General features: G+C 40.2%; 1 protein-coding gene across 2 annotated transcripts; it reads right to left on the bottom strand.

Moving 5' to 3' along the window:
* Nucleotides 1-21,016, bottom strand: LOC120056928 (myelin protein zero-like protein 1). Of its 2 annotated transcripts, none has more exons than XM_039005219.1 (6): nucleotides 20,840-21,016; nucleotides 15,496-15,668; nucleotides 12,698-12,911; nucleotides 12,281-12,410; nucleotides 3,955-4,075; nucleotides 1-1,781 (listed from the first exon to the last, which is right to left on the bottom strand). In XM_039005219.1, the coding sequence occupies exons 1-6, from the start codon at nucleotides 20,910-20,912 to the stop codon at nucleotides 1,680-1,682; spliced, it is 813 nt and encodes a 270-aa protein (XP_038861147.1). In that variant the 5' UTR covers nucleotides 20,913-21,016; the 3' UTR covers nucleotides 1-1,679. The 2 variants fall into 2 exon arrangements, with proteins under 2 accessions (XP_038861147.1, XP_038861148.1); XM_039005220.1 differs by having other exon boundaries at nucleotides 3,967-4,075; nucleotides 20,840-21,013.
* Between the last annotated feature and the right edge of the window lie 5,411 nt (nucleotides 21,017-26,427).

Genomic DNA, 26,427 nt, shown 5'->3' with positions numbered 1-26,427 from the left:
AAAAATTAAATCATATAGTGCATGTGGTCTTTGATACGCAGGACATAGTGCATGTTTTGCAACATAAGATATTATATAAACAAGCACCAAATTACACATGCTAATATCGCTACTCAACAACTACTACACACATATACTAATACTGCACAAGCACGAGACAGCAAGATAAGCACCAGCATTTGATTCATTTTTAGGAATGTAGACTAACATTTACTTTTGCAGGACTAGTGGATGAGGCAGCTTTGAAAAACAGGAATGCTCTCTTGGGTGATCAGAACCATTTTGTCAACTGCGAAAATATACGGTTAAAAACACTAAAGCGCTACCCACTGGGCACAGATGTCAAGTCAACGTCTATTCCACATTTGTTCAATGTAATTTCATTGATTCAACCAGTGTGCCCAATGGGTAAAGAAGTAAAGGATTTTTAAGACGTGAAAGTGTGAAGTATAGCATCAAGACAGACCACCAGCCACGCTTTTTCAAACTATTTGACAAAAATGACACACAATTTCAAATTGGAATTCTGAAACACATAGATTATTTTGTTAAAACACCAAGAGATACTACCATTGACCAGAAAGGAATGAATTACAGTAACAAGCTCTAGATCTTACATAGTTAACTATCCATATGCATAAATGTTGGTTGGGGTAAGACTACTGCATTCAAATATGGAAGGGATTAATACAGCATTTAAACTGATTATTAATGCATCGCTTCAATCAAACATGATTGAGAGTGAGTCATTGGAACAGGAACATTTGGCTTAACGTAAAATAAGACTTGGAATGTCAACTTTGTATATTAAAGCACAGTGATATATCAAAGTAGTTTTGTTAAAGGAAGATATTTGGTCCATTGCTTCTGAAAGACGGAAGAGAAGATTTGATGATATTATCTCTCTCACATGATCACGTCAAACCTAAAACGGATGTTAAAACTAAAATGTGTCAAACGTGGTTATTGCCATGATTAGTTGTGGTTAGTTAATAAATTACATGCAAACAGTGTATACATTTCTGTACAATAAAAACAATGTAAAAAATATAAATTTGTTTTGTATCATTGTTTCAGCTGAACAGTTCAGTTTCGAACCCAGTGGCAGGCAGTGTTTTAGTCATAGATATAACAATGCAATGTTAAATTCTACAGCACAATACACAAACTGTACACTGAAGTAATTTCACCAAGAGGCTTTCCATGGCTGTGTACCAGAGTGATATATGGTGTTAATGTGATTGTTACCTTGTAAACATTTATACATGATTAGATGAAGGTAGCATGATTGCAGCCAAAACGGCGATGTATTTCAGGTATCCTATTCTATATCCAAACCCTATGTCTAAACCGTCAATTTAACATGGTACCTGTATTGTAAAAAAAAACGACTTGAACCTATGTATTTTACAGTTACTAAGCATGCAGTTAATGTATTAAAAGTGTTTCTCTAATCTCTGTGTTGTATTGAAAGCATTGGTAGCATACATTTTGTATCACACACATGAACATGCAATAAATGCTTTCAGCAGACAAGGGTTTTTATGAGACATGAGAAAATATATAATTCTAAACCGCATCAATCCCCCCCTGTTTTTAAACATTCCCCACCCACCCCAAAGCAGCTAGCTATGGTGGCCTTTCCCTTTTCGTCTCCAGTTCTCCCCCCACCCCCCGTTTCAGTTTTTCCTTATGTCAGCGTAGACCACTGGCTCCATCTTGTGGAATGAGTTGGGGTTCTTGGTGCCCGAGTGATCCAACTGGGCGTATATCACCGGCCCCTGTTGTGATGAGCGGATGGATGGGTGGGGAGATATGGCAAAGGGGAAGGAGGAAAACTGTGTTAGTAACAAATCTTGTTTCACTGGTTTAGCTGTCAAGTTCAAATGGCCGTGGGATTTAAATGGGGACAACTGCAGATAACAATGCCAAATAACAAAGACATCAAAGCAGTGTTGTTAATGGAAGATATTTGGCCCATTGCTTCTGAATGAAGCCAGATAAAGATAAAAGCCTGTAAACAATGCCAGATTGTTGCGCAAAAGAAAACATGTTGTTTTTTCTCCCATCTAGCACAGCTTGGGACTACATCTGGGCTGCGTGAGTGTGTAAAAGAAGAGGGTGCCATTTTCCTCTTGTTATCTTCAGGGTGTCATTTCTACCGACCACTGGGATCAAAGAATCACACACACAAAAAAACTCAAAACATAGATAGGGGGAAAAACAACACACATACAACGGCCAAGTACAGTACAGCTTCATGTTTTGACTGACAGAGGAATGTGGTGGCGTTATCCTAGCCACCACAGATCTGACCTAACATGTCTCAATGTAATGAGCGAGAGGCACATTTCAAGACTGTCCCTCACAAGATCAACAAACTAAACCAGTCGACCGCAAACAAAAGCCTCTCAGACACACAAAGATTAAAGGTTCTCCTTTTCCTAGACATAGGCCTACAATAGTGTTTGATAACGTCAGAGGACTCCCATGAACTTTCATAAGCAATGCATGACACCTTCATAGGCACTACATGAACATCTATACATGCTTATGTTAGCAACAGCACCTTTGCAAAACGGGATGCTGTGACACTCTAGCCAGTTGTTGACATATGCATTTAGGGCTTAACCAGAATAATAGTGATCTCACGCATTACATCATTCAGTGGTCACCAATCCTGGTCCTGGAGAGCTACAGGATGTGCAGACTTTTGTTTCAGTCCAGCACCAAAACACCTGATTCCATTCATCAAGGTCTTGATGATTAGTTGGATCAGGTGGGTCACTTCTGGGCTAGAACAAAAGCCTGTTCCAGGCCCAGGGTTGGTGACCACTGATTTAGTAAGTCTGTAGAGCAAGGGTATCCGCCTCCAGTACTTGATGGCAGCAATGTCTATGGGTCTCTCCCTTAGACTTAAAGGGACATTACACTCCAATGCTTGTCAGATGTTTTCAGACCTCAAAAGTTGTCTAACATCAAGAGGAGTCCACATCCCATGCCATTGGTTTTGCAGATCCAGCTATGCTTCAACCCCAAATGAATGGGAAAGATAAGTACCGCAAATCTGGAACTTTAATGTCAATTATTTTGGTTAGCTGGACCTACATATAGCTGGACCTACACAACAGATGGTCTGGGACATGGACTAATCTCAACGTTAGACTACTTTCGAGTGCGAAAAAACGTGACAAACTTGGATTTGAGTGTAATGGCCCTTGAAATGGATATTGGCAATGAGGCTCTTTATCTACTTCCCCAGAGTCAGATGAACTTGTGGATACCATTTTATGTATCTGTGTCCAGTATGAAGGAAGTTAGAGGTAGTTCCGTGAGCCAATGCTAACTAGCGTTAGCGCAATGACTGAAAGTCTATGGGTATCTGCTAGTATGCTAGGGAGTGTGTCAACCTGGGTCTCATTCAGTAGGTTGAAAAGTCAACATTTTGTTATAATGTTCCCATTCTGAACACAACCCTGATTTCCAAAATCAGAAATCAGAAGGATGAAAAACTAAAAAGGTAGACAACCAGACACTAAAGCCATCAGAGATCAGCTTGAAATCCTGTTCCAGCGTTTCCCAAAATCAGTCCTCGGGACCCCAAGGGGTGCACGTTTTGTTTTTCGCCCCAACTACACAACTGATTCAAATGATCTAAGCTTGATGATTAGTTGACTATTTGAATCAGCTGTGGACGGAGTTTGGGAAACCCTGGCCTATGCTGTCGTAGCTAGGTACTAGTCTGTTTTTGTTCTCTTGTCAACTACTTATGGAATAGTCATGCAAAATGTTGACTTGACAATGACAGCAATGGAGTTGGCAGGAGCACAAATAGATCTGGGAAAAGGCTAATGCTGTTGTGCATCTCAGCTCTAGTTAGTTATTAGATCTCTCTTCCCCTGTTCGTGTCCCCTGGGCGACAGTGGGTGTGGATGGTTGGTTTGAGTCACTCACTGTAGCGCCTACCTGGACCGGGGCGGAGGGGCTGCTACACCTGGAGCCCTCCAAGCTGGATTCGTGCTTCTTCCCCCCCGGGCGTGTGGCATGGGAGCTCACACTCGCCACTGAAGTGCAGCTAGATTTTGCACCGGGGGAGGGGTTTACGAATCGGAGGTTTGTTTTGTGCAGTTCAGGAAGCGTTGGCGCACAGAGAAATGGGCGACATGGACACATACAGTCAGACACAGGAGAAGACATGGGAGACAGATACAAATGCAAATGAGAGATGGGCAGATTCCACATGAGTTATGCTGCACATTTTGAAATGACTGCTCCAAGTGGCTGGGAAGAGAGGTTGGCAGGAGTGACATACATGGGCAGAGACACTGTACTAGAAGATTAACAAGGCATGGATCTGTATGGGAACAAGGAGCTGATGCTTATAAAGACAGTTGAACTGCAGCTTTCCAAAAAACTAAGAAACAGCATTAACGTAACGAAAAAACACTGACTTAAAAACAGTTACTATATCTAATAGCCTATGTGACAATCAATTGGTCAATAAGAGAAGAGAATAAATAAAGTGGATTAGGGAAAAACATCATTCCCCACCCCAATGAGATAACGATGTGATCACCCACTTGAAAGATTAGTGTTGTATGTTAGTCATACCAATGTCAATCAGTGGTCCAATAAAACACACTTATTTTTTGGCTCTTGGTTGTTTAACAATTTTATAAAAGGTCATATTGTCAATGTAATAGTATCTTATGTTGTTCTTGTACATAACTGTTCTGTACTTCAGTCATGTATTTTATGTTTTATGCAACAGTAAATAGGGATCCTAATAAACAAAACTGAAGTGCAAACATGGCACTCTCCGGAAGCAAATGTTGGCGCTGGTCAATAGTAGCGTACTATATAATAGGGTCCGGAGCCTGCTGGTTTTCCATTCTACCTGATAATTAAATGAGTCCCTGATTCAAAGGGAACAATGAAAAAAATGCAGTGGAACTGGCTTCAAAGTCCAGAGTTGAGTTTGAGGGATCTAGGATCAGGTCCCCCCTGTAATATTACTCATTGTGGTCTAAATGTAAAAACTGATCCTAGACCAGCTACCTTACTCTTGAGACACTTTATAAATATGGGCCTAGGACTCCAAAATATACATTTATAGATTTCTTAAAATGTGATAGAAATTAAACTTAAAACTGTTAGCATTTAGTTTGTGAGATTTTAAGAGCATGTGTCCAGTGACTTCATAAAGTATTCACACCGATTGACTTTTGCAAAATTTGGATGTGTTAAAGCCTGAATTTAACATTGATTAAATTGAGATTGTGTCACTGGCCTACACATAATACCCCATGCCAAAGTGGAATTGTAAAATGTCTTGAGTCAATAAGTATTTTACCCTTTGTTATAGCAAGCCTAAATAAGTCCAGGAGTAAACATTTGCTTATTGAGTCATAATAAGTTGCATGGAAACAGTGTTTAACATAATTTTTGAATGCATGCCTCATCTCTCTACCCCACACATACAGATCATTTTAAGGTCCCTCAGCTGAGCAGTACATTTCAAACACAGATTCAACCACAAAGACCAGGGAGGTTTTCCCAAAGAAAATATTTCAACATGCATCCTGTTTGCAATAGGGCACTAAAGTAAAACTGCAAAAATGTGGCAAAGAAATTAACTTCATGTCCTGAATACAAAGTGTTCTTTTTGGGGCAAATCCAACACATCACTGATTAACTCTTCAAATGTTTTATCATGGTGGTGGCTGCATCATGTTATGGATATGCTTGTCATCAACAAGGACTTGGGAGTTTTTTGGGATAAAAAGAAAACAGAAGCTAAGCACAGGCAAAATCCTAGAGGAAGACCTGGTTTAATTTGCTTTCCAATAGACACTGGGAAACAAATTCACTTTTCAGATGGACAATAACCTAAATCACAAGACCAAATACAGTTGAAGTCAGAAGTTAACATACATCTTAGCCAAATACATTTAAACTCAGTTTTTCACAATTCCTAACATTTAATCCTAGTAAATATTCCCTGTCTTAGGTCAGTTAGGATCACCACTTTATTTTAAGATTGTGAAATGTCAGAATAATAGTAGAGAATGATTTATTTTAGCTTTTATTTCTTTCATCACATTCCCACTGGGTCAGAGGTTTACATACACTCAATTAGTATTTGGTAGTATTGCCTTTAAATTGTTTAACTTGGGTCAAACGTTTTGGGTAGCCTTCCACAAGCTTCCCACAATAAGTTGGGTGAATTTTGGCCCATTCCTCCTGACAGAGCTGATGTAACTGAATCAGGTTTGTAGGCCTCCTTGCTCGCACACGCTTTTTCAGTTCTGCCCACAAATATTCTATAGGATTGAGGTCAGGGCTTTGTGATGGCCACTCCAATACCTTGACTGTGTTGTCCTTAAGCCATTTTTCCACAACTTTGGAAGTATGCTTGGGGTCATTGTCCATTTGGAAGATCCATTTGTGACCAAGCTTTAACTTCCTGACTGATGTCTTGAGATGTTGCTTTAATATATGCACATAATTTTCCATCCTCGTGATGCCATCTATTTTGTGAAGTGCACCAGTCCCTCCTGCAGCAAAGCACCCCAACAACATGATGCTGCCAACCCCCATGCTTCACAGTTGGGATGATGTTCTTTGGCTTGCAAGCCTCCCCCCTTTTTTCTCCAAACATAACGGTGGTCATTATGGCCAAACAGTTCTATTTTTGTTTCATCAGACCAGAGGACATTTCTCCAAAAAAGTACAATCATTGTCCCCATGTGCAGTTGCAAACCGTAGTCTGGCTTTTTTATGACGGTTTTGGAGCAGTGGTTTCTTCCTTGCTGAGTACGTTCATCTCTAGGAGACAGAACCCGTATCCGTCCTGAGTGGTATGACGGCTGCGTGGTCCCATGGTGTTTATACTTGCATACTATTGTTTGTACAGATGAACGTGGTATCTTCAGGCGTTTGGAAATTGCTCCCAAAGACGAACCAGATTTGTGGAGGTCTACAATTTCTTTTCTGAGGTCTTGGCTGATTTCTTTTCATTTTCCCATGAGGTCAAGCAAAGAGGCACTGAGTTTGAAGGTAGGCCTTGAAATACATCCACAGGTACACCTCCAATTGACTCAAATGAGGTCAATTAGCCTATCAGAAGCTTCTAAAGCCATGACATAGTTTTCTGGAATTTTCCAAGCTATTTAAAGACAGTCAACTTAGTGTCTGTAAACTTCTAACCCACTGGAATTGTGATGCAGTGAATTATAAGTGATATAAATCTGTCTGTAAACAATTGTTGGGAAAATGACTTGTGTCATGCACAAAGTAGATGTCCTAACCGACTTGCCAAAACTATAGTTTGTCAACTTCTTATGGCTGGGGGCAGTATTGAGTAGCTTGGATGAATAAGGTGCCCAGAGTAAACAGCTTGCTACTCAGTCCCAGAAGCTAATATATGCATATTATTAGTAGATTTGGATAGAAAACACTGAAGTTTCTAAAACTGTTTGAATGATGTCTGTGAGTATAACAGAACTCATATGGCAGGCGAAAACCTGAGAAAAAATCCAACCAGGAAGTGTGAAATCTGAGGTTTGCCTATTGAATATACAGTGTCGTTGGGGTCATATTGTACTTCCCAAGGCTTCCACTAGATGTCAACAGTCTTTAGAACCTTGTTTGATGCTTCTACTGTGAAGAATGAGGGAAGGAGGGCTCTTTGAGTAAGGTGTCCGGCATGAGCTGACCACGCGAGCCCCCGTGAGAGCGACCTGCGTTCCATCGCATTTCTGAAGACAAAGGAATTCTCCAGTTGAAACATTATTGAAGATTTATGTTAAAAACATCCTAAAGATTGATTCTATACATCGTTTGACATGTTTCTACGAACTGTAATGGAATTTTTTGACTTTGTCTGGACCTAGTACCTGCGCATTTGGATTACTGTACTAAACGCTGCGAACAAAAAGGAGGTATTTGGACATAAATGATGGACGTTATCGAACAAAACAAACATTTATTGTGGAACTGGGATTCCTGGGAGTGCATTCTGATGATCATCAAAGGTAAGTGAATATTTATAATACTATTTCTGGCTTCTGTTGACTCCACAACATGGCGGATATCTGTATGGCTTGTTTGGGCTCTGAGCGCTGTACTCAGATTATAGCATGGTGTGCTTTTTCCGCAAAGTTTTTTTGAAATCTGGCAGCGGTTGCATTAAGGAGAAGTTTATCTAAAGTACCATGTATAATACTTGTATGTTTTATCAATGTTTATTATGAGTATTTCTCTAAATTGACGTGGCTCTCTGCAAAATCACCGGATGTTTTGGAGGCAAAACATTACTGAACATAACGCGCCAATGTAAACTAAGATTTTTGGATAGAAATATGAACTTTATCGAACAAAACATACATGTATTGTGTAACATGAAGTCCTATGAGTGTCATCTGATGAAGATCATCAAAGGTTAGTGATTAATTGTATCTATTTCTGCTTTTTGTGACTCCTCTCTTTGGCTGAAAAAATGGCTGTGTTTTTCTGTGACTAGGTACTGACCTAACATAATCGTTTGGTGTGCTTTCGTCGTAAAGCCTTTTTGAAATCGGACGCTGTGGCTGGATTTACAACAAGTTTATCTTTAAAATGGTGAGAAATACTTATATGTTTGAGGAATTTTAATTATGAGATTTCTGTTGTTTGAATTTGGCGCACTGCACTTTCACTGGCTGTTGTCAAGTCGATCCCGTTAACGGGATCTCAGCCATAAGAAGTTTTAACAAGAAATTTGTGGAGTGGTTGAAAAACAAGTTTTAATGACTCCAACCTAAGTTTATGTGAACTTCCGACTTCAACTGTATATACTGGAGTTGCTTACCAAGAGGACATTGAATGTTCCTGAGTGGCCTATTTACAGTTTTGGATTAAAAATGGCAAATCTTGAAAATGGCTGTCTAGCTATGATCAACAACCAACTTGATATTTTAAGAATTTTAAAAAGAATGTGCAAATATTGTACAATTCAGGTGTGCAAAGCTCTTAAAGACTTACCCAGAAAAACTCACAACTGTAATCCCAGCCAAAGGAGATTCTAACATGTATTGATGTGAATACTTATGTAAATTTAATTTAACAAATTTGCAAACAATTCTAAAAACATGTTTTCACTTTGCATTATGGGGTATTGTGTGTAGATGTGTGAGAAATAGGGCTGTTCACTACAACAACAAAAAAATTGGTTACCCGAGTCTGTTCTCTCGACCAATTGATTGGTCAAAATTTTTAAGTGTATTTTCCATATATAGACAAGCTCTATGTTTGAATATAATCAACTATATGTAGGCTACTGAGCTTGTCTGATGCTTTAAGCACTGCGATTAAAAATAAGGACACACAAATTACTAAAGAGGGCAGCAGAGATTAATATAGCCTAACCAGAAGAAAAAAAAACTGTTCCCGACCCGACACTCCTGAAGTTGCCGGTAATAGGCTACACCAGCTGTTGGCAACCTTTTCCATTTGGAAAGTAAATCGTACCATTTCTACTGATCCGCATGTCAGTTATGATTTTCATATGCACATTTTCATGGAACAGTTTAATTTATAATAAAGTATTCATGTCTCAAAATCAATGTCATGTGGTTAATCAAAATTCTATCTAAATGAAAATACAAATCTAAAAGTAACTTATATTGCCAACATGTAAAAATAGCCTACATAAAGCCAACAAATAAAAACATTGCAGCCTGCAGCTATAAAATATCATGATAAAAATAAATATCCTATAAATCCCATTGGCTTCGCATGGCCTGTCTGCAAGGAACTTGAAACATTGTATCAACTATTAACTTGGTCCGGCCAAAAGCTCATGCTAGCAAACTTGCAACATAGAAAATATTCTGGGCCCTCACTCCAGTGATCTTGGGACAGACACAGATGTAGGCTATTTGCGCAAGGGATAAGTAATCAGGTAGGCCTATTTTATGACGTTTCCACTGGATCAAAGCATAACATTTTTGTGGTTATTGCAAGGGAGATGGCTGGAAAGATTTTTCAAATATGCTACATTGAGGAACTATTGTCAGCTCCACAGTGATGGTGAGTTAAGATAATCAGAAATAGTATCAGATCCCAAAATGGGCACATTTATAAGCCTACATTTGTGCGCAGGCCAGGTAGCCTAGGTCTACTTCTATGCATAATCAGGTGTGTGTCCTTACTCAAGATCGACAGGAGGGCTCCAAACAAAAGACAATTAATAAATTGACAACTCGTAAATGAAATAAACCAAGTTTAGCCTAGGTTGTGCGCTCTGCAAACAATGTGTTCACTCCTACAATGACAACGGTAAAACAGTAATAATAATAATAATAAATTGAATGCATTAACAGAAACTACCGTAACCAAACACAGTGTAGATGAGAAATTGAGAATTTACGATAAATGTACTACTGGTGATACTGGTGTGCCATCCCCGAGGCCTCCACAATGGATTAGTCCACTCAGACAGGCGTGAATCAGACAGGTGTCGCATGTCCCATAAGTGTTTTTACATATATTTGCCACTGCTCGACAAAAAAAAAAATCTTGGTTGACTAAATGGGGTCAGCCCTAGTAAGAAAACCCCCCCAATTTAATCCATTTTGAATTCAGGCTGTAACACAACAAAATGTGGAATAAGTCAAGGGGTTTGAATATTTTCTGAAGGCAATGTATATTGTTCAGGAGGTAGCGTTAGAGGAAACAGGAGAGCCATATGACAGTGAAACAGAAGAGGAAGGGGTTAGTGGTCAGTAATGGATGAGTGACATGTGAGTGGCAGACAACGACATGAACGTTAGATGACAAGCCAAGCTTAACGGCGCACCTATTTTTTTTTAAATCCGTCACTGTGGGCATTGACAGACAGATCTTGGAAAGCAACATCTCTGGTCTTTCAAAGTGCGACATTGTTGTCAACAATTATGGTGATTTGGATGATAGACTATTTTCCTCTCTCGAATTGAGTCTAGAAGACGGATCGTTTTTTTAACACTGCAATCAAAACTATCTGTTTGCATATAATGTGATACGAAAAAAAATATCAAACACCTAGGCGTTTTATACCCATTAAATTATTGCATGTCTATCTTAAAAGTGTTTTCATTATTGTACTATTCCGTTAGTCAGCACCCCTACTTATTTGGGTGTGCGTCAAATCATGCTTAATATTAGGCCTAGGTCAAGAAAAACCTTGTAACTAATCATGTGAATCAGAGCGAAGAGAGAGCAGTGTCTACGCTTGGCATTTAGCCACCCTCTAAACACCTTCTTGACGGAGATCGCATGACTTCCTCCACTCAGGTCTCTAATGGTAAACCTAGAGCACACATTTGAGCTAAGCAGATCGGACACCTACTAGGTCAGTAAGTAATTCATCATGGTTATAGGGCATTACAAGTACAAGTACCGCTGGTACAGTCTAACCCCACATAGCCAACACACACACTGGAAAATCCAGTCACTTCTTTCTTCTGAGTTTTCATTAATATATAATAACAACAACATATGCCATTAAGCAGGCGCTTTTATCCAAAGCGACTTACAGTCAAGCGCATACATTTTTTTACGTAGAGGTGGTCCTGGGAATCGAACCCGCTATCCTGACGTTGCAAGCGCCATGCTCTACCATCGAATGTTATTTCCAACACATAAAATGTTTTAATAGAAAACATGTTATTTTCTATTCCAAGAGAGAGGACACAAGCGACAATCGCAGCCATTGTAACTCAACCCCCATATCCCATGCAGCGGAGTTAGGGCTAAGTGTTAAGGTCTGATGACTAAAAACGTTAGTGTGTGTGTGTGTGTGTCAGTTGGTGACTCAGAGACATGCCAGGGGGGAGGTCAGGAAGAAGAGAGATTCAGGCAGGCCCCACAACCAAATAGGCCATGAAAACATTTTTTGAAAGTAGAGCTCCATTCACTGCAAGGGTTGCTTTCAGAAAAAAGACAACTATGAACATCTGATACGTAATTTCTGAGATGCAGTTCCTTTTGATTGACCTCATCAAGAGCTATTAACTGCATGCAGTAAATTGGTTTTTGACAGAGCCGAGTAGTCTTTGCACACAAAACATATCACAACGATAGAAAGGTTTCCGGTGTGATTTCATTTGTTTCATCAAATATTTCATATTGCATTTATTGATGCCCCCCAAAATACTCTACAGATATTGATGGTCAGGTGTAATGATTGATACTGACCAAAGTCCAGATATTAAAGTTATCTACTACCCTGATGCTTATACAAGGGAGGATGTCTTACCCTTCGTATTCATGACTGGTTTGATGCCTCTTGATGATCAGGCAGGTAACAACAGCGATGAGAATGAGCCCGATGACAGCGCCACACACGGCGCTCACTATGACAGCCGTGCTGTTCTGAGGGAGAGACTCTGCAAAACAAGGCAACGTAAGCATTGAAACATAATTGTAATGTTGTATGACAAAGTCACAGCTGTGCCAATACTGCCAGTTCAATGTTTGAGGCATTATATCAGTGTTAAAATGGTTAATCTCTTGTATGAGTGTTTCTCAACCCCTGGTTATTAAGATATTGTTAATTCGCTCAGTTGGCAGTTTTTATTCCAAGTCATCCTTCAATGTGAGAGAGCATGGTCACTTCCTGCTGAAAATTGACTTGAGTGTTGCTGTACTGTTGTGAATCCATTTGCAAGTTTACCTTTGATGACGACTTTGAGCTGTGTTTGAGCGGCGGTGACAGATATGTCGGGCGGGTTAATCACGGCACACGAGTAGGTGCCGTTGTCGTTGAACTGCGCCTCAATTAAATGGACAGAGGCGTCTTTTTTGTTCAGATCTCCCGCCCATTTCACCCTGTCTTTGAATTGAGCCACACTCCCTGGGTAGTGCTTGCCAGAAGTGTAATAGAAAATCTAAAAAAAAGACATTAGAAAAAAACGATATAAGAATGACTGAAGAGAAAATATATCGTTGCAGAATTGCACACTGTCAGCGTCCGAAATGGCACCCTATTCCCCCCTTATAGTGCACTACTTTTGACGGTGCCCATGGGGCTCTGGTCAGAAGTATTATACTAGGCTATATAGGGAATAGGGTGCCATTTGGGACATAGTCATTGGCTAAGGACTCATAACAGAAATGGGAAAGACAAGCAAACAGGTTTAACCGTTGTAAGCTTATGGCTTACCTACATCACTGGGCACTTTTGCCAAGCAACAGCAAATCTTCCCCTGATACTCTGTATTATGTTCGTATCTGCTACTGTACCAAACTGATGGCCGATTTTGTTTAGTGTGTACATGACAGGCGGATATCCTCAATAGTCAATTTGTTTAAAAGATGGGAGGGACAGATAGCTGTGTGGACTAGTGTGGGTGTCGGTGACACTCTCTCCAACTGAACACTGTTACGAGGCAGAATACAAGCGCATCATTACGAGCAAGATGAGCCAGCTAGCTAGGTCTCTAGGGGAGGGAAATGGGAATAGGGGTAATAGTTCTGCTTCTTCCTGCCATTTCCATACAAATCCCAGCAATGCAAAAACTACAGTGCCTTCAGTAAGTATTCACACCTCCTGACTTTTTCCACATTTTGTTGTGTTGAATGTAAAAAAAAAAAATAATAATAATAATTTTTTGTCAACGATCTACACAAAATACTCTGTAATGTCAAAGTGGGAGAAACATTTCTCTTTTCAAATGTTTGAATTTGTGAAGTATTCAAACCTGTAAGTCAATATATATATATATATATATATATATTTTTTTTTTTTTTTAAATCACCTTTGGCAGCAATTACAGCTGTGAGTCTTTCTGGGTATGTCTCTAAGAACTTTGCACACCTGGATTGTACAATATTTGCACATTATTCTTTCAATTCTTCAAGCTCTGTCAAGTTGGTTGTTGATCATAGCTCAACAGCCATTTTCAAGTCTTGCCATAGATTTTCAAGCTGATTTAGGTCAAAACTGTAACTAGGCCACTCAGGAACATTCAATGTAATCTTGGTAAGCAACTCCAGTGTATATTTGGCCTTGTGTTTTAGGTAATTGTTCTGCTGAAAGGTGAATGTCTCCCAGTGTCTGTTGGAAAGCAGACTGAACCAGGATTTTGCCTGTGCTTAGCTCTATTACGTTGATTTTTATCCTAAAAAACTACCTAGACCGTGCCAATGACAATGACATGATGCAGCCACCACCATGCATGAAAATATGAAAAGAGGAACTCAGTGATGTGTTGTGTTTTCCCCAAACAACGCTTTGTATTCAGGACATTCAGTTAATTTCTTAGACACATTTTTATAAATTTTACTTTAGTGCTTTATTGAAAACAGGATGGATATTTTTTCATCTGTACAGGTGTCCTTTTCCCTCTGTCGATCAACTATTGTTGATCCATCCTCAGTTCTCTTATCACAGCCATTAAACTCTGTAAAAGTTTTAAAGTCACCATTGGCCTCATGGTGAAATTACTGAGCGGTTTCTTTCCTTTCTGGCAACTGAGATAGGAAAGACACCTGTATCTTTGTAGTGACGGGGTGTATTGATACACCACCCAAAGAGTTATTAATAACTTCACCATGCTCAAAGGGATATTCCATGTCTGCTTTTTTGTATATATTTGTTTACCCATCTACTAATAGGTGGCCGCCTCTTTGTATTTAAAAAAAAAAAAAGGGGGGGGGGGGAGATCAGCTTAAAAAGGGGTGGATCAGCTTAATATAGGTGGCCGCCTTTGCGAGGCATTGGACAACCTCCCTGGTCTTTGTGGTTGAATCTATGTTAGAAATTCACTGCTCGACTGATGGACCTTACAGATAATTGCATGTGGGGTACAGAGATGAGGTAGTCATTCAAAAATCATGTTAAACTCTTATTGCACACAGAGTGAGTCCATGCAACTTATTATGTGACTTGTTAAGCAAATGTTTGCTCCTGAACTTATTTAGGCTTGCCATAACAAAGGGGTTGAATACTTAGTGATTCAAAACATTTCAGCTTTTCATTTTTAATTAATTTGTAAAATAATATCTAAAAACATAATTCCACTTTGACATTATGGAGTATTGTGTGTGTGGTCCAGTGACACAAAATCTCAATTGAATACAATCATGTTTAAAAGATACAACTTTTTGTATTTCTGTATTTTGAAAGTTATATCTTTTAAACTTTATTGCTGACATGAAAAACATTTAGGACTATATCAACAACAGACTAATGAAACAAATACCAAATGATAGTTTTTGGGTTAAGTTTGTAGAAACATGAACTGGAAGGAGGCAGATGGTCAGGAAGAAGTTGCCTATAACATAACACAACCCTCCTCAGGCTAATGTCCTTCCATTGGACCAGTCACAAACACACATACTCCCTTGTTCTTTTCTGTGGCAGTGGGCCTAAATAAGAGGAAAAATGTTGTGCTCGAACACTTCTCGTGGAAAACCTGAGAGAAACTTCTTGGGAGTTGTTCATTGGGAGTTGTTCAAGAAATCACTCACAGAAACAGCGCTTCCGGGGTCGGATCCCGTTGGACGAAACGACCAGGTGACTGTGGCTGCGCTGCTGATCACTTCCCTGGACTTGAAGGAACACTTGAGGATCCCCGTGGTGCCATTCTCAACCAGCACCTCTGCCGGGGCATACAACTCTATGGCCGCTGTTAGATTTGTACCTGTTGATAAAGAACCAACATTTAGTTTGTTGCTTAATGTATTCAAAATTGAGACGCTGGGAGGGCATTGGGGCTATATAGTAGAGGTCGACCGATTATGATTTTTCAACGCCGATACTGATTATTGGAGGACCAAAAAAAGCCAATACTGATTAAATCGGCCAATTTTATTTATTTATTTGTAATAATGACAATTACAACAATACTGAAGGAACACTTATTTTAACTTAATATAATACATCAATAAAATCAACTTAGCCTCAAATAAATAATGAAACATGTTACATTTGGTTTAAATAATGCAAAAACAAAGTGTTGGAGAAGAAAGTAAAAGTGCAATATGTGCTATGTAAAAAAGCTAACGTTTAAGTTCCTTGCTCAGAACATGAGAACATATGAAAGCTGGTGGTTCCTTTTAACATGAGTCTTCAATATTCCGAGGTAAGAAGTTTTAGGTTGTAGTTATTATAGGAATTATAGGACTATTTCTCTCTATACCATTTGTATTTCATATACCTTTGACTATTGGATGTTCTTATAGGCACTTTAGTATTGCCAGTGTAACAGTATAGCTTCCATCCCTCTCCTCGCCCCTACTTGGGCTCGGACCAGGAACACATCGACAACAGCCACCCTCGAAACATCGTTACCGTCGCTCCACAAAAGCCTCTGCAAGGGGAACAACTACTTCAAGGTCTCAGAGCGAGTGACGTCACCGATTGAAACGCTATTAGCGCGCACGCCGCTAACTAGCTAGCCATTTCACATCGGTTACACCAGCCTAATCTCGGGAGTTGATAGGCTTGAAGTCATAAACAGCTCAATGCTTGAAGCACAGCGAAGAGCTGCTGGTAAATGCACAAAAGTGCTGTTTGAATGAATGCTTACGAGCCTGCTGCAGCCTACCACCGCTCAGTCAGACTGCTCTATCAAATAATATACTTAATTATAACATAATAACACGCAAATATGAACCTTTGGTCATTAATATGGTCAAATCCGGAAACTATCATTTCGAAAACAATACGTTTATTCTTTCAATGAAATACAGAACCGTTCCGTATTTTATCTAACGAGTGGCATCCATAAGTCTAAATATTCCTTTTACATTGCACAACCTTATATGTTATGTCATAATTACGTAAAATTCTGGCAAATTAGTTTGCAACGAGCCAGGCGGCCCAAACTGTTGCATACACCCTGACTATGCGTGCAATGAACGCAAGAGAAGTGACAATTTCCCTAGTTTAATATTGCTTGCTAACCTGGATTTCTTTTAACTAAATATGCAGGTTTCAAAATATATACTCCTGTGTATTGATTTTAAGAAAGGCATTGATGTTTATGGTTAGGTACATTCATTGCAACGATTGTGCTTTTTTCGCAAATGTGCTTTTGTTAAATCATCCCCCGTTTGGCGAAGTTGGCTGTCTTTGTTAGGAAGAAATAGTCTTCACACAGTTCGCAACGAGCCAGGCGGCCCAAACTGCTGCATATACCCTGACTCTGTTGCACAGAACGCAAGAGAAGTGACACAATTTCCCTAGTTAAAAGAAATTCATGTTAGCAGGCAATATTAACTAAATATGCAGGTTTAAAAATATATACACTTGTGTATTGATTTTAAGAAAGGCGTTGATGTTTATGGTTAGGTACACATTGGTGCAACGACAGTGCTTTTTTCAAGAATGCGCTTGTTGAATCACCCGTTTGGTGAAGTAGGCTATGATTCAATGATAAATTAACAGGCACCGCATCGATTGTATGCAACGCAGGACAAGCTAGATAAACTAGTAATATCATCAACCATGTGTAGTTAACTAGTGATTATGTTAAGACTGATTGTTTTTTATAAGATACGTTTAATGCTAGCTAGCTAGCACCTTACCTTGGCTCCTTGCTGCACTCACATAACAGGTAGTCTGCCTGCCACGCAGTCTCCTTGTGGAGTGCAATGTAATCGGCCATGATCGGTGTCCAAAAATGCCGATTACCGATTGTTATGAAAACTTGAAATTGGCCCTAATTAAATCGTCCATTCCGATTAATCGGTCGACCTCTACTATATAGCCACTTAAATGTATAGCTTACATCAAAGCTTTGATGCTTTACAGTTGCTAGGCTTAAGACATTTTCAGCTATCAGAAAAAAAAGGAAAGCCACATTTCCAATCAAGTGTAGCGAAATGCTTGTGCTTCTAGTTCCGACAGTGCAGTAATATCTAACAAGTAATCTAACAGTTCCACAACAACTACCTAATACACACAAATCTAAGTAAAAGGGATGGAATAAGAATATATACATATAAATATATGGATGAGCGATGACCGAGCGGCATAGGCAAGATGCAATAGAGGTTATAAAATACAGTATATACATAAGAGAAGAGTAATGCAAGATATGTAAACATTATTAAAGTGACCAGTGATCCATTTATTCAGGTGAAATAGAAGCTGTTTTTCAGTCTCTCGGTCCCAGCTTTGATGCACCTGTACTGACCTTGCCTTATGGATGGTAGCAGGGTGAACAGGCAGTGGCTCAGGTGGTTGTTATCCTTGATGATCTTTTTGGCCTTCCTGTGGCATCGGGTGCTGTAGGTGTCCTGGAGGGCAGGTAGTTTGCCCCCGGTGATGTGTTGTGCAGAACGCACCACTCTCTGGAGAGCCTTGCGGTTGTGGGCGGTGCAGTTGCCGTACCAGGACGGTGATACAGTCCGACAGGATGCTCTCGATTGTGCATCTGTAGAAGTTTGTGAGGGTTTTAGGTGACAAGCCAGATTTCTTCAGCCTCCTGAGGTTGAAGAGGCGCTATTGCGCATTCTTCACCACACTGTCTGTGTGGGTGGACCATTTCAGTTTGTCTGTGATGTGTACGCCGAGGAACTTAACTTTCCACCTTCTCCACTGCTGTACCGTTGATGTGGATAGGGGGGTGCTCCCTCTGCTGTTTCATGAAGTCCACGATCATCTCCTTTGTTTTGTTGACGTTGAGTGAGGTTATTTTCCTGACACCACACTCCAAGTGCCCTCACCTCCTCCCTGTAGGTGGTCTTCTCGTTGTTGCTAATCAAGCCCACTACTGTTGTGTCGTCTGCAAACTTGATGATTGAGTTGGAGGCGTGCATGGCCACGCAGTCGTGGGTGAACAGAGAGTACAGGAGGGGACTGACCACGCACCCTTGTGGGGTCCCAGTGTTGAGGATCAGTAAAGTGGAGATGTTGCAAAGTGGAGATGTTGCTACTATGGTGTTGAATGCTGAGCTGTAGTCAATGAACAGCATTCTTACATAGGTATTCCTCTTGTACAGATGGGATAGGGCAGTGTGCAGTGTGATGGCGATTGCATTGTCTGTGGACCTATTGGGGCTGTAAGCAAATTGAAGTGGGTCTAGGGTGGCAGGTAAGGTGGAGGTGATATGATCTTTGAATAGTCTCTCAAAGCACTTCATGATGACAGAAGTGAGTGCTACGGGGCAATAGTCACTAAGTTCAGTTATCTTTGCCTTCTTGCGTACAGGAACAATGGTGGCCATCTTGAAGCATGTGGGGACAGCAGACTGGGATAGGGAGAGATTGAATATGTCCGTAAACACACCAGCCAGCTCGTTTGCGCATGCTCTGAGGACGCGGCTAGGGTTTCTGTCTGGGCCGGCAGCCTTGCGAGGGTTAACACTTTTAAACATCTTACTCACGTCGGCCACGGAGAAGGAGAGCCCCGCAGTCCTTCATGGCGGGCCACGTCGGTGGCACTGTATTATCCTCAAAGCGGGCAAAGAAGGTGTTTAGTTTATCTGGAATCAAGACGTCGGTGTCCGTGACGTGGCTGGTTTTCTTTTTGTAGTCCGTGACTGCCTGTAGACCCTGCCACATACGTATCGTGTCTGAGGAGGGCCTTGTATGCATCGCGGAAGTTAGAGTAGCAGTGATCCAGTGTATTGCTCGCATGAGTGCTACAATCAATATGCTGATAGAATTTAGGTAGCTTTGTTCTCAAATCTGCTTTGTTAAATTCCCCGGCTACAATAAATGCAGCCTCAGGATATATGGTTTCCAGTTTGCATAAAGTCCAGTGAAGTTCCTTGAGGGCCGTCGTGGTATCGGCTTAAGGGAGGATATACACGGCTGTGACAATAACCGACGAAAATTCTCTTGGGAGATAATATGGTTGACATTTGATTATGAGGAATTCTATGTCAGGTGAACAAAAGGACTTGAGTTCCTGTGTGTTGTTACGATTACACCATGAGTCGTCCTTCTTCCCAGAGAGATGTTTATTTCTGTCGGCGCGACATTTGCTTCTTAATCTCTGTTGTTAACTAGTTTGGCATAGGTAAATTCGGGTTGTTCATCAGAGTTCTGTACCTATTTGGCAACATCTTCTCCATTTAGAAAGAGCCAGGCCAGGGAGGAATGTATGCAGTGTGACAAAAACATGCTGACAGCACAGAACGCAATAATAAAACAGGTGGACCCTTTCCCTTCAAGCCTTTGAATTTCAACCCAACAGACTGGGCAAGCAACACACAAATGAAAACCAAGTCCATTGGAAGCAATATTATTGTTGTATCTCAAAAGTGTAGTAGACCACAAATGATGCGCTACAATAATCATGTCTGACAGATTTTATTATAACTTTTTATAAAATGAAATTAGCTAAGTAAAATATGTTTAACTTGCTGTCCACAGACTATGAATCCGTCATATTTAGCCAATAAGTTGGTCAATTCTTACTCATCATGACAAAACAATAGATTCAGAAATGTTTAGTTAATTATGTGAACAACACGTGACACGTTTCACAACAACAGGCGCTTCCTCGCGTCTCTGTGTATTTTGATATTCTTTGGTTTTATGTTAGGGAGCTAGGTTAGCATTCCTAGCTAGCTACCAACAAACTAAGCTAACCAGACCCTATAAGTCAAGAATGTAACTAGCTAACTAACTGGTACTCCATAGTTCATATATACATCACACACACCTTGATTTGAAATACGACTATCGTACCAAGTCACGCACTACTAGCTAACTATCGTCTGTTTAGCTAGCCAGTTAACTAAAGCTTAATTTGCTAGCGGCTAGTTAGCATGCAAACTACTATAGCTACTGGCTAGCTAACAACTACAGCGATCATGTTATTAGCTTCTTTAAAAAGGTTTACAGTAACTTACTTACCGAAAAAGAGACATAACGTTATTCCATATATTAAAACACAATTGCACGCGAGGTTTGTCCTCCTTAACTCCATAATTTAGAACGCATCAATATCTCCCCCTCCCTGTTTTTTGGTCCAACATTAGCCAACGTCCAGCTGCTCAATGCACCCTCCTCCTGTGTGTAAAAAAAAACACAGGAAAACGCACTAGCATGACTGGAAAGACGATGACATATAATGTGCACTCGATTTATCTCACGCGGAGCACCAGACGGTAAAGTTGTTTTAAAATCCCATGCACCAAAGTGGAAACACCCCATTCGCACCTGATCTGAAGTAAATAGAGTTCACCTTCTACCACATTCTACTGTATATGCAGTGGCGATTTTAGCATGTAAATCATGGTGGTGCAAACTCAAAGCTACTACACAACACTAAACAATACAATCATTTCACTATAACGGTGACAAACAGTTAGCCACTGATTCCTTCCAAACCACTCATTGTTGAATTTGCGATTTCCAACTTTTTGTGTAATGTTTATGTACAATGATACATTTCAAAAGTGCTGAACAAATCGTTATATTGACTACGTCCATCCTAGCTCGCTAATTTCTTAATCGAAATAACAGATTGTCTCTTATCCGCTCGTCGTTCCCTTATTCCATAGTTTGTACATCTCAATTGTCAGTAGAAACCACATTTGTTTAAGCAAGTACGCCATATCAGCTATGTTTTTGTTTTTTTAAAGGCAGTAAATGAGGCTGAATTAACTGGTACCTCTCTCTCTCTCTCTCGCTCCCTCTCTCGCTCACTCCCTCTGATCTCAAGACACAGAGAACGATTGGTTCTAGTTTACAGTGCAGGGCTATGGCTTGATCACTACTGCTTGTACCACTGATCCATGACTGAGGATGTGGAAAGGTGATAGTGCTTGTGTGTGGTTGTCCTATAGGAGGAAGCAGAGTGCAGAGTGCCGTTAATATCAGGAATAATATACAGTTATTACAGTGCCTTGCAAAAGTATTCATCCCCTTTGCATTTTTCCTATTTTGTTGCATTACAACCAGTAATTTAAATGGATTTTTATTTGGATTTCATGTAATGGACATACACAAAATAGTCAAAATTGGTGAAGTGAAATTAAATAAAAAACTTTTTTCAAAAAATTCTAAAAAATATTAAAAACGGAAAAGTGGTGCTGGCATATGTATTCACCCCCTTTGCTATGAAGCCCCTAAATAAGATCTGGTGCAACCAATTACCTTCATAATCTCAGTATATATACACCTGTTCTGAAAGGCCCCAGAGTCTGCAACACCACCAAGCAAGCGGCACCTTGAAGACCAAGGAGCTCTCCAAACAGGTCAGGGACAAAGTTGTGGAGAAGTACAGACCAGGGTTGGGTTATAAAAAAATATCTGAAACTTTGAGCATCCCACAGAGCACCATTAAATCCATTATTAAAAAATGGAAATAATATGGTACCACAACAAACCTGCCAAGAGGGCGGCCACCAAAATTCACGGACCAGGCATGGAGGGCATTAATCAGAGAGGCAACAAAAAGGCCAAAGATAACCCTGAAGGAGCTGCAAAGCTCCACAGCGGAGATTGGAGTATCTGTCCATAGGACCACTTTAAGCCGTACACTCCACAGAGCTGGGCTTTACAGAAGAGTGGCCAGAAAAAAGCCATTGCTTAAAGAAAAAAATAAGCAAGCATGTTTGGTGTTCGCCAAAAGACATGTGGGAGACTCCCCAAACATATGGAAGAAGGTACTCTGGTCAGATGAGACTAAAATTGAGCTATTTGGCATCAAAGAAAACGCTATGTCTTGCGCAAACCCGACACCTCTCATGACCCCGAGAACATGCTGTGGGAATGTTTTTCATCGGCAGGGACTGGAAAACTGGTCAGAATTGAAGGAATGATGGATGGCACTAAATACAGGGTAATTATTGAGGGAAACCTGTTTCAGTCTTCCAGAGATTTGAGACTGAGACGGATGTTCACCTTCCAGCAGGACAATGACCCTAAGCATACTGCTAAAGCAACACTTGAGTGGTTTAAGGGGAAACATTTACATGTCTTGGAATGGCCTAGTCAAAGCCCAGACCTCAATCCAATTGAGAATCTGTGGTATGACTTAAAGATTGCTGTACACCAGCGGAACCCATCCAATTTGAAGGAGCTGAAGCAGTTTTGCCTTGAAGAATGGACAAAAATCCCAGTGGCTAGATGTGTCAAGCTTATAGAGACATACCCCAAAAGACTTGCAGCTGTAATTGCTGCAAAAGGTGGCTCTACAAAGTATTGACATTGGGGGGTGAATAGTTATGCACGCTCAAGTTGTCTGTTTTTTTATCTTATTTCTTGTTTGTTTCACAAATAAACACATTTTGCATCTTCAAAGTGGTAGGCATGTTGTGTAAATCAAATGATACAAACCCCCCAAAAATCTATTTTAATTCCAGGTTGTAAGGCAACAAAATAGGAAAAAGGCCAAGGGGGGGGTGAATACTTTCGCAAGCCACTGTATAGAATGACATTACTTGACACCACTTACAATATAAACTATAAAAGCACTTACAATATAAACTATAAAGGCATCACTATAAATTTACTACACATAAAGGGCCTGATCTAAAGCACCACTAGGTGTCAGTGGTAACACATTAATGACTAGTGCATTACTTCATAACTGAATGGTGGAATCTCACTGAATCCCACAAGACACCAGAAAGAGTGGGGCATAATACTGAAGTAACATGCACTGGCGCCATTTTAGGCTTAACTAACTAATAATCACTAACTCTCATAACAGGACTAATATACTGAAAGGGCACACTTAAGTGCTATAACAACCTAAATAGTATACATAGGCATACACAAACATAATACATTGGGTGTATAATAACTCCTTTATGTAACTAAATAACTCCTATGACTGCGACCCGTTGTCCACTAATAACAGACTATGACAGACGGGTCGCGGTTGTTGTTTTTTCAGTCACACTGTGGCAGGAAAATAGATCCATGAAATGAACAATGATCACTCTCAGCTTGAGTTCTGGTTAAGTAAATGTGAGGATGGCTCACCTAGGGAGCTCTACACTCACAATTACACTTAGTTCAGGACCTGAATGGGCATTCTTATGGAGAACTGAAATGTCTTAGTCAACTAAATTGAGATCAAATTAATCTGAAACTCTTGACTTGCTCTGGCTACTCCCAGGGTTGGACGGGGCAGTGCATTTCCTCAAAGGGTGTCCCTGACAATTGGAAGATGAGCGAGATTTGAGAATCATCCTGCAGCGACGAGGAGGACACGGAAGGAAAGGAGAGTGTGGTGTTCTACCTCTTCGACTACCCCAGCAACATCCTGTCAGTACTGAACATGGTTTCAATACATTTTCAACATAATTCACAAATTCTAATGTAATATGATGTAGTTATAATTTGAAGGTAGACTCTTATTAACAGCTCTATCTACCCCTGTGACAGTAGTGGTGAGCAGTGTCTATGTTGAACATTACAACCTCGCCCATACCTACAGCACAGTAGCCCATTACCACAGTGTCCCCACCCTCCATATACATCACACAACGTAGCTACATTTTTATGTTTATATGTCCATCTTTCAGGGAACTTGATCATTTGTGTGTAGAAGTGGAAGTGTATGATGGTGTTAAAGAGTCATCTAACTGTCTGTCCCCAGGTTTCAATCCTCTAATCCTGGCTGCTACAGCGGGTCGTGTTGAGGTGAAGATCCTGCTGGATAAAGGAGGGGACATCGAAGCCCAGTCTGTGAGAATCCAGTCTGAGACAACCAAAAACACAATATTGTTTATGGACAATATTGCAAAACATGTTGATGCTCTCAGTATCACTGAATGTCTTACATGTGTTGACTTATACTGCTTTTTAAATTCCTTTGCATGGATGGGTGAGCTAGATGGATGCCACACCACTAACTCAAGCTGAACTGCTGCAGCTATGGTCCATGTTATGTCTACAACCATCTCCACACTGACAGGAAAAGACACACAGGGCTGTGAAGGGTCCTGCCCGACCCAAATGTTTCAAATGGCATAATTACATAAGAGGCTGTCTGTTTGACAGGTGTTTATCAAACAGAAACCACCAGAACGCTATCACTCACAAGATAGACTAAAAACAGTAAATAAAGTGATTGTTTGATTGAAACTGTTTTATCATAAATTAATGATTAATTACATGTTGACTACATATTTTGTTACTCTTTCCTGATATGATTTTATAAATCCTGACTGCAATCTCTAGGTTAGTCTTGTTTGGCACAAACACTTGTAGCTGAATGCATTGCTAATACTGCCCCAAAAACATTGCCATTCCCATGCTGTTTCATTATGTGTATCTCAATAATTATTTACAGAAATGTCTGTATGCAGCATTGTGGTATTTGTTTCTGTGTTGACAGTGGCAATGGTCAAAATAACAAGCATTACAAATGTATTTATACATTTTATTTCTTTGATTTTGGAGTAGGTACCAGTTCCCACATCATACTCTAAGTTGTGTACTCTGCAGGGTTCTCTCTATAAAATATTACTTGTTGATGAAGAGGAAATCATATGATGTATAATATGTATACACTGGCAAGAAAAAGTATGTGAACCCTTTGGAATTACCTGGATTTCTCCATGAATTGGTCATAAAGTTTCATCTGATCTTCATCTAAATCACAACAATAGACAAACACATTCTGCTTAAACTAATAACACACAAACAATTATACATTTTCATGTCTTTATTGAACACACCGTGTAAACATTCACAGTACAGGGTGGAAAAAGAATGTGAACCCTTGGATTTAATAACTGCCAGCGATAACCTCAACCAAACTTTTTCTGTAGTTGCATATCAGACCTGCACAACGGTCAGGAGGAATTTTGGACCATTCCTCTTTACAAAACTGTTTCAGTTCAGCAATATTCTTGGGATGTCTGGTGTGAACCACTCTCGAGGTCATGCCACAACATCTCAATCGGTTTGAGGTCAGGACTCTGACTGGGCCACTCCAGAAGGCGTATTTTCTTCTGTTGAAGCCATTCTGTTGTTGATTTACTTCTGTGTTTTGGGTCGTTGTCCTGTTGCATCACCCAACTTCTGCTGAGCTTCAATTAGCGGACAGATAGCCTTACATTCTCCTACAAAATGTCTTGATAAACATGGGATTTCATTTTTCCGTCGCCTATAGCAACCTGTCCAGGCCCTGAGGCATCAAAGCAGCCCCAAACCATGATGCTCCCTCCACCATATTTTACAGTTGGGGTGAGGTTTTGATGTTGGTGTGCTGTGCCTTTTTTTCTCCACACATAGTGTTGTGTGTTCCTTGCAAACAACTCAAATATAATTTCATCCGTCCACAGAATATTTTGCCAGGTGCTGAACTTCAGACGCGCAGCAATGGTTTTTTTTTGACAGCAGTGGCTTCTTCTGTGGTGTCCTCCTATGAACACCATTCTTGTTTAGGGTTTTACATATCGTAGACTCGTCAACAGAGATGTTAGCATGTTCCAGAGATTTCTCTAAGTCCTTAGCTGACACTCTAGGAATCTTCTTAA

The sequence above is a fragment of the Salvelinus namaycush genome, chromosome 12, assembly GCF_016432855.1.
Source record: "Salvelinus namaycush isolate Seneca chromosome 12, SaNama_1.0, whole genome shotgun sequence".
In the NCBI taxonomy this organism is placed as follows: Eukaryota; Metazoa; Chordata; class Actinopteri; order Salmoniformes; family Salmonidae; genus Salvelinus; species Salvelinus namaycush.
Note: the sequence above shows the minus strand (reverse complement) of the source record. Positions and strands in the feature narration are given on the sequence as shown.

What these genes read in the sequence shown, in the direction of transcription:
- LOC120056928 (XM_039005219.1), bottom strand. Translation starts at nt 20,912, where the DNA reads ATGGAGTTAAGGAGGACAAACCTCGCGTGCAATTGTGTTTTAATATAT. An exon ending in AACGTTATGTCTCTTTTTCG is followed by an intron (nt 15,669 to 20,839) that starts GTAAGTAAGTTA and finishes CTTTATCAACAG; the next exon opens with GTACAAATCTAACAGCGGCC. An exon ending in GCTCAAAGTCGTCATCAAAG is followed by an intron (nt 12,411 to 12,697) that starts GTAAACTTGCAA and finishes CTTGTTTTGCAG; the next exon opens with AGTCTCTCCCTCAGAACAGC.